Source organism: Setaria viridis, chromosome 5, assembly GCF_005286985.2.
Source record: "Setaria viridis chromosome 5, Setaria_viridis_v4.0, whole genome shotgun sequence".
Classification (NCBI taxonomy): domain Eukaryota; kingdom Viridiplantae; phylum Streptophyta; class Magnoliopsida; order Poales; family Poaceae; genus Setaria; species Setaria viridis.
The window spans coordinates 28753240-28765566 of record NC_048267.2 but is presented as its reverse complement, the minus strand read 5'-3'; the positions used below and the strand labels follow the sequence as shown (position 1 = coordinate 28765566).

General features: G+C 43.3%; 1 protein-coding gene across 1 annotated transcript; it reads right to left on the bottom strand.

Moving 5' to 3' along the window:
- Positions 1 to 253: 253 nt before the first annotated feature.
- Positions 254 to 4744, bottom strand: LOC117857635 (TPR repeat-containing thioredoxin TTL1). Its single transcript, XM_034740410.2, has 7 exons — positions 3594 to 4744; positions 2625 to 2826; positions 2332 to 2519; positions 1907 to 2240; positions 1619 to 1823; positions 1330 to 1436; positions 254 to 1220 (listed from the first exon to the last, which is right to left on the bottom strand). The coding sequence occupies exons 1-7, from the start codon at positions 4448 to 4450 to the stop codon at positions 1059 to 1061; spliced, it is 2055 nt and encodes a 684-aa protein (XP_034596301.1). The 5' UTR covers positions 4451 to 4744; the 3' UTR covers positions 254 to 1058.
- Between the last annotated feature and the right edge of the window lie 7583 nt (positions 4745 to 12327).

Sequence of the window (12327 nt, the reverse complement as noted above, 5' to 3'; positions counted from 1 at the left end):
GGCGGGGCGGGACCAGCGGTGCTGACGCTGATGCCACCCCCGAGAACAACTCACCTCATCTCCTTTCCGGATCCCACCGAAATCCGGCTGCAAAGAAAATTACCCATTGCAATCCCAGCTAGAGCGGATGAAGTTAGCGTAACATATGTAGTAGTAAATGGGAAGGAAAGATTATCACCACCAGCAACAGAAACAGTGAAAAAAGAAGAATAAAGCGCAGGGAGATGATTAACCGGCAGATTGCAAAAAGAACAAAAAAACCAACGAATGTTGCGGTGTTTTATTCATGGAAATGGTAGCATATATATGGTATCGGCGCCACAAAGCCAGCAGAAGCAGCAAAACGACATGTCATCATCATATTCAATGGACACCAACCATCCCTCTCAACATCTCTCTCTCCCTCTTTCTCCCCATCATCAGTTAACCTCTCCCTCTCTCTCTCTCTCTAAACATAGATAGATAGACAAAGACTCTAATGGAAACTCAAAATAGCTACTAGCCCTGTACCTGACCCCAACCACCAAAATCTCATCTCAATATGATGCCACCATTTCTCTTTGTCTCTCCAGGGAAACCAATCTTCCAATGGATTTCTCTCATGTTTTTCCTATAAGGTATTTACATGTAACGAAAATCGCAACCCCCAGCCCCCCTCCCTAAAAGATGTATGCTAAATCTAGACAACATTACAGACATTTTCCATTCTTGAGAAGCAGGGTGCTGGCCTATGGACTATGATAGAGGTAAATCAAAATGGAGTATCAAAATACATATGAGGTGAAAGGAGCCCGAAATATGAAAAAAAAAAGTATTGAATTGAATGGGATCGGCATATGAACGGGTGAATGGTAAAAAAAAAAGGCGGCAGAAGATGGGGAATGTGGGGCTCTTTCACTGACAGTCTTAGCTCATTGTGCTCAGGCTCAATGGGGAATAGTTATGCAGGTGGTGAAAATGCTCTGGAGGCTGGTAATGTTGTGCAAGTTTGACGGGGAAAAGGGGAGCTCTATGCATCAACGAAAATGGGAAATTGGGGTACTGGTACCTAAAGCTTCTCAAGAACTGGATACAGAATAGTGACGCACGGTGTAGCGCAGAACATGTAAAGTCGGGCAGATCATCTCCTTCACTTTCATCCCGTCTTTGTATATCTTGAATGTCGGGACAATCCGCACGTTCTCTGCCTTTGCCACCGGAGGGCTGCTGTCGACATTTACCTGTTGGGTTGCACACAAGAGAATACGTGTTAGTCATCGTTTAGCAATGCTTTCCTAATTTGTATCTGACTACTAGAGTTCTCAAAGAGAAACATATTCAGTAGCATACCTTCAGAAAATTTACTGAGGGGCATTCAGTGCAGAGAGTGTTCACCGAAGGTGTGATTTGTGTGCATTGCTGGTTCATTGCCGACATGAAGTAGACAACAGATACCCCTAAAGAAACACGAGTGACCAATTACACAATGAATATGATAATAAATAACATTATAAACAAGGCAATGCAAGCATTTCTAGCATACTACAAACCAAGTCAAACTCATTATAATCTGTGTCAATATCAACTGATATGAGAACGAGCGAACTACAACAGAGAAAGGTAGCAGAGAATAACTCACCTGGTGAGCCTATGGCAGCATGGAGTTGCTCTACATTGGTTACTATCTCTACCTCTCCTCCAAACTTCATATTTGACACATCCTCACCACGAGTCGCCTTCAAAGCAATTTGGGCATGGAACAGAGCTTCTGCAACCTCCTTATCGCTAGGAAGCTCTTTCCGAAGCACCTCATAATCCCGCACGCAATCAGCCCAACGCTCAAGCTGAATAAAATTATACAATACAGGGTCAATGAAATAGTACATTCAAAGAACCAAAAACATCCCTATCCATGCACATTGCTTACCTTAGCGTAGGACGCAGCCCTCCTTAAGAGAGCCTTTGTATAATTTGGTTGTATTCTTAGAGCCTCATTGCAGTCGTTAACAGCTTTCTCCCACTTTTCTAGCTTTGACCAGCAAGCAGCTCGATTGCAGTGAAGCACTGAATTTGAGGGATCATACTTGAGCCCTTCACCATAGGCTATTGATGCATCTGAAAACTTGCCAACCTTAAAGAGATCATTTCCTTGGGCTCGGGCTTTTGCAACTAGTCTCACATTATTCAGAATCATCCCCACTTCTGCATTCCCAGGATCAAGATCTCTAGCCTTTTCAGCTGCAGCAACAGCAGTATCAAACCTGCATAGACCAATCATAAGTTTAAATGCTAATCTGCTTTGATGCAGCATCGTCGAAAATCAAATATTGCATACAATTTAGATAATCATACCTCCCCAAAGCCATGTCAACTTGGGCTCGGACAATATGTACATAGGACTCAGCGAGCATGCCTGAGAGTTTCGCTGCTGTCAATGATGAGGGCAATGTGCCATCCAATTTCAGCAAACTTGCAAGAGTCGACTCAGCCTCATCCAGCTTGTGAAGTCGGAGGAGTGCTTCTGATCTCAAGGCAAGAAGCTACATGGAAAGGACGATGTCAGTGTGAAATCCACAACCAAAAATATCAATATAGCAACATTTTGAGCGCTCCATAAAAAACATAAACTATGAAGAAGTCATTACCAACTGAGAGGAGTCAGCGCCAGAGGCAATGGCAGCATCAGCTTCCCTCAGTGCACTCTTCCAATCCCCAATTTTCCGTGCATCAGTGCTTCTTCCCAGATGCATCTCCACCTCCTGCAGCTTCTGCCACTCAGCGGGATCAGACTGCTGAAGATGACCTGCCTGGGTGAAGTTCCTCCGGGCCTTATCAATCATCCCCAACCTGCAACAATGCAAGCCCTCGCAGCATTTCAGCAACCATGCAAGAATTGTAGCATAACATCTGTCAGAATTAAATTCCTAATTCCAGGGGAGAGTAAGGACAATGTACAGCTTAAACAGAATTAGGAACAGAAATTCAGGATGCTTCAGCATTGTGTGGTCTTCCAGGGGTGAGTAAGGACAATGTATAGTTTAAAGAAAATTAGGAACAGAAATTCAGCATGCTTCAGGATTGTGTGGTCTAAATCCAATGAACCTGACAAAATCGTCACCAAGCAACCTTACAAAGTACAGCTAAGCAGCCACCCTTCCATCAGCATTGTGTGATGGGAGCCTTTAACGTCAAATTTACCCACAATCAAAGCAAGACAACATTGTAGCTTTCCTCACGCATTTAGGTCAATCAACAAATAACTGCGCTCCTTGAATTGCCTAAGGAAAAAAAAATCATTTTTCCCATCCCGCGAGGGCAAGGTGAATAAAATGAATACTGAGTGCGAAGATCAAGCATAGTAGCAATCCCAGAACTAAATCTGACTGCCTCAATGTAAAGGAAAAGTGAAAGGCGCAACACTCATGTTGCTTTCCCCTTGGTCTCGCTCTCAGGGAAAGCTATCCAAGAAAGCAACAGCAACATGCCGATGCAACCATGAACTCGAGCGAACAAAATCGAAGCAAGAACTAGGGATCTATGATGCATATCAGCTTCCGGAATCTAGTACAGATTGCAGCACAATGGAGGAGGCCGGAAAACTGCAGGAGGCTTACCGCAGGCAGACGCCGGCGAGGCGGCTGTGGGCGCGACCGCTGGCCGGGTCGAGCCGGACGGCCTCCTCGCATTCGCGGAGCGCGTCGGCGAGCCGGCCAAGTCCTATGAGCGCGGCGGCTCGGTTGCCGCGACACGCGGCGCTCTCGGGGCAAAGCGACACGGCGCGCTCGTAGTAGCGGAGCGCCTCCGCGTACTTGCCCTTCTTGTACCACTCGTTCCCCAAGCGGGTCACCTCCTGGAGGCTCCCGCCGCCGCCGCTTGCCGGGGAGCTCGCCGGCGACCTCGAGGAGTGCCCGAGGAACGAAGGGGCATCAATGCTGCTCCTGGCGGGGGCCATGCCCGCGCCGCGCATGATGCTCCCGTGGCCGTAGTGGCCGGTGCCGGATCCGAGCACGTCCGGACGGGAGCGCGGCGGAGGCGGCGCCGCCGCCGCCGCCGGGACGCGCCCGGACGAACAGATGTTCCCGGCGGGGAGCGCATTCAGCATCGGCGAGCTCGCCGTGCTCCCACGGTCCCCGCCGCCGCCGCCGCTTCCCCCGCTGCTGCCGCCGGAGAATATCAACGGCCCAGATCCGCACCGCCGGTGCCCCGTCATCCGTGGCGGGTTGCACTCCGCCATCAGCTCGCCGGAGTGCCTCCTCCCACCCGCCATCCCAGCATTCGACGGCACCGGCGACTTGGCCGACCCGGACGACGAGGACGACGACGTCGCCACGCTCGCCCGCGGTCGGAGCGGCGACACCGGCGAGCCAAGATCCGCGAAGACGTTCGCCTTGGCGTCTGGCTTGTCCCTTACCCCATCGTCCTGCAGCGCCAGCGCCGCCGCGCGGAGGCGTACCCGGTCGGCCTCCGACATCACCTGATCTCCCCGTGCCTCCTCAGCAATGCCGGTACCTGCACCCCTCAACTCCCACTGGTCCGCCTCCTCCTCCCCACCTCGCCAAGCAACCAGGCATAGAACCACGCACACAAGAACAACTCGCTCTTGTGAACTACTGCTCCCACCACCCACCACCACCACCCAGCAAGAACCCTGAGCAATAAATTGCCGAGCAAAAGCGAGTGCGGATTCCTCGTGAGGTGGATGGGTTGGAGGGAGGATATCCTCAGCCCTCAGGGGAGGAGAGAAGGAAGGAAGAAGAAAGGGGAGGAGTGGGAGCGAGGGGAAGAAATAGTGGGTGGGAGGGGCGGCCTTGAGAAGCTGCGGATATTCCGGGGTTGAAAGTGAAAAACAGTACCTTTTTTTCTGTGGGGTTATTTGGGTTGCAGGATGGGTTTTGTAGGTTTTTGTTTCTTGTGCCTTGGAATTTAGGGTTTTTCTGTTTTCCCACTGCTTTTTTATGTTTTTAGTGGGGTTTCTCTTTTTCTCTCTCCTAGTTCATGATGGTTTTCTATTGTGATGATGTAGCATAGTTATTTTCATTATTTATAGTTATTTTCATTATTTAGTAATTTGTTTAGAAGATTAAGGTGTCATCGGTTATTTTAGCAAATAAGCATCTGGTATATTTATGTTTTATTTTTCTAATTAGTGTATAGTTCGTGCCCATATCTTCAAAAGATACGTCTATGTTCTAACAAATTTTATTTGTTGCCATCGTTAACATCTTGAATTGCACATGGCTCACTGACACATGCAGCGTGTCGACAATAGATAGAACATAGACACGTCTAATATATGTAAGAGTTGGTTCGTGCTTTAAGTTACATCGCTGGCTTCTTACAAGGATTCCAAGTCCTTTATTACACAAGATAGATGTAATCTTTTTGGTGAGTATGCTTTAATACGCATGTCCTCTGTATGCGGCTCTCCACTTGACGTCACAACGTCTCCATGAACCAGAAAAGGTGGTCACACCAAACATTTAAAATTTTATATCAAATGATATAGAGATAAGCATTCCCACATACGCATAGCTTGTGATAGACATCTCCTGCAGACTGTCGAAACGGCGCCATCAAACTTTTAAAAATTTTATATCTAAAGAGATATTGATGTCTTTCTAGTTATATACGCAATCTTTTCTTACACATATTGTCTATCCCTACAGTCACGACATCTTCAAGGAGTAAGCTTTAATGCTTGTGATCCAATTCTTTCAAAGTGATAGATTCTTTCTACATGTTCGAATCGTCCTGCTAATATATGCATCGTATATTCAATTCATTGTTGACGCATGGCTTGTCGACATGTCCAACGTATTGGCTATAGATAGACTATAAACACGTCTAATATCTATAAAAGTTGGCGGACACTTCAAGCTACATCGCCGGTTCTCAAAATTTTGAATCTTTATTACTCAAGATAAATGTGATCTTTCTGGTAGCTGTGCTTTGATATGTGTGTATTTTGTCTACGACTCTCGACATGATGACGTCTCCATGAACTAGAAAGGGAGGTCAGACCAAACTTTTAGAAAGTTATATCAAATGATATAGCGATAAGTATTCACACGTACGCATAGCTTGTGATACACATCTCCTACATATAGAAGAAACGGTGCCGTCAAACTTTTGAAAATGTTAAAGATATATGATTTCTTTCTAGCTATATACACAACATTTTCTACACGCATTATCTATCCTTAAGAGTCATGACATCTCCTTCAGGAGTAAGCCTCAATACCTGTCATCCTTTTATTTCAAGATATCTTGGCAAGTGAACCAAAAAATGAATTACTAAATTTTACTATATTTTTTTGTGTCGATTAGAACACTTCTCTGTTATGTGTATCATTGGTATCTCTATATTTCTATCCCTATCTTAAGTACTACTATCTTGATACGTCAGCAAGTGAGCGAAAAAATTACTTACATAAATAAGTTCTTAGTATATAATTATGCAATGATACATTACATGTGCTATACAAGTCGAAATTCTATCTTTTACATTTCACCATATATAAATTGTAATTCTTTAGAAAAGATATGTGAGGTGCTAAACGGAATGCACGGTTTAGCCATTTTTTTGGGAAATCAAAACAAGTTTATATATTTCTTCAATGCTTTTTCTATCACGGTATTGCAGTCTTTGAGGTAGAAAACTTTATGAGGGGCTAGAGTTAGATTCCAAAGTTTCCTAACCTCTCTAACATTGTCATGCAAGATAGAGAGAGAAATTCACTATACATGGGTTTCCACAAATGCTTCAATGACTATACTACCCCCAACAAACACACACTTCCCATCTTCATTTTTAGGCTATGCACAGGGATTGCAACAGACTCTTAACATTGAGAAAATGAATTGCATTCCACAATTAACAGGTTATGATCTTTAGATAAATTATGCAGACTGACATCATATCATATACCAGTATGGCATTAAGGTGAAATATCATAACCCTGTTTAACGGAAGTTGTTTTAAAATTTATAATGTTCGGGCAGCCTTTATGGACAAATCAATGCAGATTATATAATGCTAGGCAAGTTGATTTCTATGATAAATCATTCTCATTCGATTTCTTAAAATGGCTTCACTACATGCATATGGATATAGAGAAATAACCGTCACGTTAGTTACTTTTACCGTTACGTGCGTGGTGATATAGTACTATCTTCACCATTACGATGTATATATATGGGTTTGGTTTATACGCTATCCCTGACAAAATCTTCTACCGTTCCCATATCCACCTGCCGCTAGTACCAAGACAATTGACTAGAAAATGCATAGGAAATAGTGAAAATGGGCAAGCATCACTGAGGCTAAAACCACAATTGTACAATTGAAATGGAACGATAGTAGAACTATCAATTTGGTGTCCCCACAAGACAGAGCAACTAGACATGTGTGATGTAACCAAGCTAGCTGGCCCCCATTCACGAAACCTTAAGCGCCCACCTCAAATTGCCAGATCGACTTCGTGAGGCATCATTGTAACCTTAAGCTAGCATGGCCAAGCCAGTAGCTCCAACTCCGACATTGTGCTACGTGGTGCATCATCGCCGTATTAAGCTGCCTTTTAGTGGTGCTTATTTGCTTATGATGTGGTTAAATACGCTTTCAAGTATTTTTTTTCAGCTTTTAAGCTTGATGGAGCAGTCCAACAGTCTAATTTCATCAGAATTTATTAGTAATCAATATGTACGTTTATTTTGGAGCCCATGTACCAATAGTATATTGTATATTCAATATTACAATCAAATAATGTACTGTATCTCTTTGGTTCTCAACTTTGACATGTACGTTTGAATAAGGGAGTTGAGCTGATCCTTTCTTTGCAGGATAAGAGAAGCTTAACAGGAAACTTTCTGATCTAACGAAGTGCGCTACTAGTGACATTACACCCAAAACTTGAACGGTCAATGTATATAGGCAAATGTGTTTGTCTCTCACGAACATGCTAAACCAAACTGCCTATGAACATTTAACTATAGTGACACAGATGAAATTTGGATTTGTTTCCATAGGAGACCCCTCTAAAATAATACTAAATATTTAAATCGAGTATGAAGACTTCGTGCACAGTAATTTAGGTTTAGTTGAAATCTCCAAGTATATCTCAGAATGTGATGAACCTATCCAACACTTAATTTGGGTGAAATTTCTTTGAAACTTTGAGACTCTTTATTTCTTCCCGTTTTAGAACGTGTGTGACAACTGTGAGAATGAAGCTCAATTAGCCCCCACTTTAACGGGATCCGTTCCTCTACTTGGGCTCATTAACTAAAGTAGTTTGACTGGGGCTTAATGGTTGACTTGATGCCGTCCCTTCTTCCTCAGCTCGATGGCAGTTGGCATGCACTCCTATGGGTCAAACATAGTGCCGCAGAGTACAACCCTGCCAGATTTGAAAAATTAAATTGGCACCTGCACATACACTTGTTACATGTATATCTATCAGTAGGCTATGCAGAAGTCTAGTATATACTATGGGAGAGCTTTAAATGGACACAATTAGCTACTAATCCATGTTGTCTTTTTTTTTTTTTGCTACGCAGTGTAGGGTCATCCTTCAGTGAAGATTACATCCGTACAGTGACATGGTTTTGTACTTTTGTAACACATCACTTGTTTGAGAGTCTGAATGGTTGATGTTCAACTTTGGTAATTAGTGAGTGACATGTTTGAAATTATCGAATGTTGACAATAGGTGCGGCTATCTAATGGCCGTCTTTCTTTTTCCTTACTAACACTTGCTACTTCTAGTCATTTGCTTAGCTAGTCAATATCGAAGGGCTAAAATCACCTAGGTACCTATTGACTATTATCATTTGGTAATCAAAATTGAAGGGTTACAAATCAAAAGGTCTCTATAAATTAACTATAAGACTTCCGCTGGAAAATTTAACTTCACAATTGAGAAAGCCAAACTTTTAAGTCAAATATCTAGGTACAACTCAAGAGCAAAAACATTAAATCAAGTCAATTTCTCATTTTTAGCTAAAATTTGTTGAAAAAACTCGACCATACATAACTCCCTTCCCACTCCTAAGAATCTATTCCCAACGTGGTAAGTATATTGACTTTTTTTATATATGTCCTCTTGTTACTTTGTTGAGGTGTATGGTGAGGCAGTTTAATGTGGATATCTACATGGTAGAGATAGTGGTTGAAAATAGTAAAGGTATAGCACTACAACTTATGAAGAAAAATAAAAATAAAGATAGTAATGAGTGCGATTTCTTCCTAAAAAATATAAATGGTTTCCCGATGTTTTGTTACTATAACTCTTATACATAGTGCTGTTCTCATTTAGTCTCTTATCATGAGTAATAGTCTTCCACTTGCAAGATGCACTTCCATTTATACGAGGTGATTGTGATTCTAGGGATACATTGGCTATTTCAAGATACATCAATTGTTCAAATCAAGCTAGACACAAAATGGACAACAACAGTCACAATATGCTATTGGTCGAATGGCATTATTGATCCCTGCACACTAAGATGGATGGATAAAAAAAGAAAGCAAAGATACCTTTCACATTATACAAATACAAATAAAAGGTCGAGCCATCCCAGCTTTAATTCTTAGTGGAACAAAAAAAAAAGTTTGCAGCAGCATAATAATATTCTCCCTAGGATGTGCACTGTAATAGCGGTGGCTCCTACCCTTGCTTCGATTCCACTTCCTTTCCTTTGAAGGAATCCACTGCAACCCAGAAACAAGCAAAAGCCTCAAGCACTTGTCTTCTCTTCCATGGCTTTTGATTTGATCCCTCCAACAAGGACACGGCCGGACCACCCTATATTGCCAAGCCAGCCAACAACCATTGGATCCTAATTAAAAAGCCTCCCAAAGGCCATGCAAGGATATAGTAGTGGCAGCACGCAGCGGCAGGGCGTCAAGTGATCTGTCAGGGCCAGCCAGTAGGGTGATGGTGACCGAGACATGGCCAAAAACAAATGCGATTAGCTAGGACGTGCAGGGTGTTGTAGAGAGCAGAAGAATCTCACACACATCTGAGAGAGATGTTTACGCTGTGGTACCGTGCCGTGCAGCTGCATGCTATAGCTTAAACCCTAATTAAGAATGAGCAGGCCTACTTTGCATACTAAATGCACCAACAACACATTACGACGGTTGTATTTTTAATCCGTGCCATGTGCTGCTGATTGTGGTGAGAGCTCATTTTCAGTAAGTAGCTTGTCTAAAACGCAGCATTAGAGTACAAGACTCAAGTTGGGGCAAGTATCAGACACGAAACAATGGTTGTTATGTGCTCTGGAGTTTTAGTAATCCATCCAGACAACTAGAGTACAAAGAGGACAAGCTATCTCCAAATCAAGCCAAGGTTTTTTTTAGCCGGGCACTCATTGACTTAGGTGGACAGAATCACACAAGTAGGATACAGATCGATGCACATCAAGGTAGCTTTTGCCCAAAGATGGTGGCGTGTGGAGCTGAACCAAATAAAGATCATGCTACAAAAAGAAGATTATCTAGTCTTGGGCGATTTTTCAAATAGTGTATCATTGAGTGTATTGACATTTTTGTTATTGTTTGCACGAAGAAATTGTACGTGCCTTACCGACTCATACATCATATAGGTTATAGCAAGATATACCATAAATGTGCCTAATATCAATGGAAGTAAGAGAGATAGCGGTTTACGCTACTCCACGGGCACATATTGATCTCACACGGGTTTTGTACCACAGTAAACATTTTGTGTTTTGGTGTCAATTTTTTTCTTCCCATTTCAATAAGCGCAACTGGGTAAGGTAGGATAAAGATCGGTGTACTCTAAGATGCAAAGGTTTGCTCATATATTCATCCAAGCATCGAGATCAAGATTAAGAGGAGATGGCTACATGATGAGAGTAGCAAAGCATATCTGAAACACTTGAAAAGGTAGGTGACCTTCCAAAAATGCTTTTACAACTCGTGCACCCTCTCGAAAGGTGAAGCTAGCTCAGACAAACCACTCTCACTTATCTTGGAGGTTTTGCTACAGTTGTGCAGGAATTATTTTCTTTTGTTGAGAGCATACAAGCAATTCTAGGTTGGCCTTAAAGGAAAGGAAAAGGAAGCTGCAGAAATTCTAGGACGACGTGCTATATTCATCACCTTCTCCATTGCGCGTCCCTTCTGCTTTGTACCTGTACCTGGTACCCTGAAAGAGAAAAATCCTAAGTGATTTATTTAGTTGACTGTTAAAAAAAATATTGATTGAAATCTTGAAATTGCAATGAGCAGGTGAGAAAAAAAAAACGCAGAAAGGACAGAGACGAAGGGAAGAATGAGAATTCAAGCAGATCACACCGGTCATGTGCCCGGAGGCCGTAGAGATTCCACCGTCTCCCACGGACACGGGAAACGCTTCGGCTTTGGCTGCACACACACAACACGAAGCCCTCCTGGCCTCGCGGCCTCTTTCTAGCTGTGCTCGCCGCCGCCGTTGCCCGGCCGGCCGGCCAGATTCCGATCCTACTGCGTGGCGTGTGCGTCCATCTCCTCCGATCCGGGTGTACTTGCGCAGCGAGCTGGCGGATTGTTCCGCCACGGTTCGTGTTCATTTCTCACAAGGTACGAGGCTGTACGCCGCCATGCACGGGACCAGAACGTGTGGGCCCAGCGTGGTCCTCCGCTGTCCTCCTCCACCGTTCGATGATGCGCGAGTGGCTGAGAGTTGCCGTCTTCTTTTTTTTTTCTTTTGTTAAGATGATGGAGTATGGAATCCGTTTCAAAAAAAAAATGACGGAGTACGGAAGGAATTGTCTTCTTGAGATAGGTTTCCTGTTGGTTTTTCTTCAATGTGCATGCGAGTTGGGTTACGCAATTGGTTATGTTTGGTTTACCGCCACAACTTGCCGCATCTAACTGGTTTAATGTTTTTAGTCCTTGTGTCATGATTCATGAATCTCCAATTGAAAAAAAAAATAGTCGAGGGTATATTACCAAATTTTCGACTGGCGTTAGCCTCAAAGAAATTAAATACATGCACAAAAGATCTCAATGCAAACACAAAGTAAGAGTCCACAAGTAACCATGCGAAAAAAAATCTTTTACAGTCGAGTGATCCAAACCATTACCACCACCATTGCATCATCATTGGCATACCATGCTTTTTCAGTCATTGCCTCATTGGTTCCACATGCTATATAGCCAATTAGCCATATAGGCTCAGGTCCATAGCTAAACATTTACCATGATTTATGTGCGAGGAATTTTCTGCCACACAATGTCATGCTAGGGTACGCGTTGGTTTAGCTGATTTTATAGCACGATACACTGTACAAGATGCGTACTAGGGGAGAAAACAGGCATAAGATGAGCCACGACAA

Coding starts and splice junctions, on each gene's coding strand:
- LOC117857635 (XM_034740410.2), bottom strand. CDS start 4,450: ATGTCGGAGGCCGACCGGGTACGCCTCCGCGCGGCGGCGCTGGCGCTG. Junction 2,520..2,624: donor GCGCTGACTCCTCTCAGTTG/GTAATGACTTCT, acceptor CTTTCCATGTAG/CTTCTTGCCTTGAGATCAGA. Junction 2,241..2,331: donor GTTGACATGGCTTTGGGGAG/GTATGATTATCT, acceptor TGGTCTATGCAG/GTTTGATACTGCTGTTGCTG.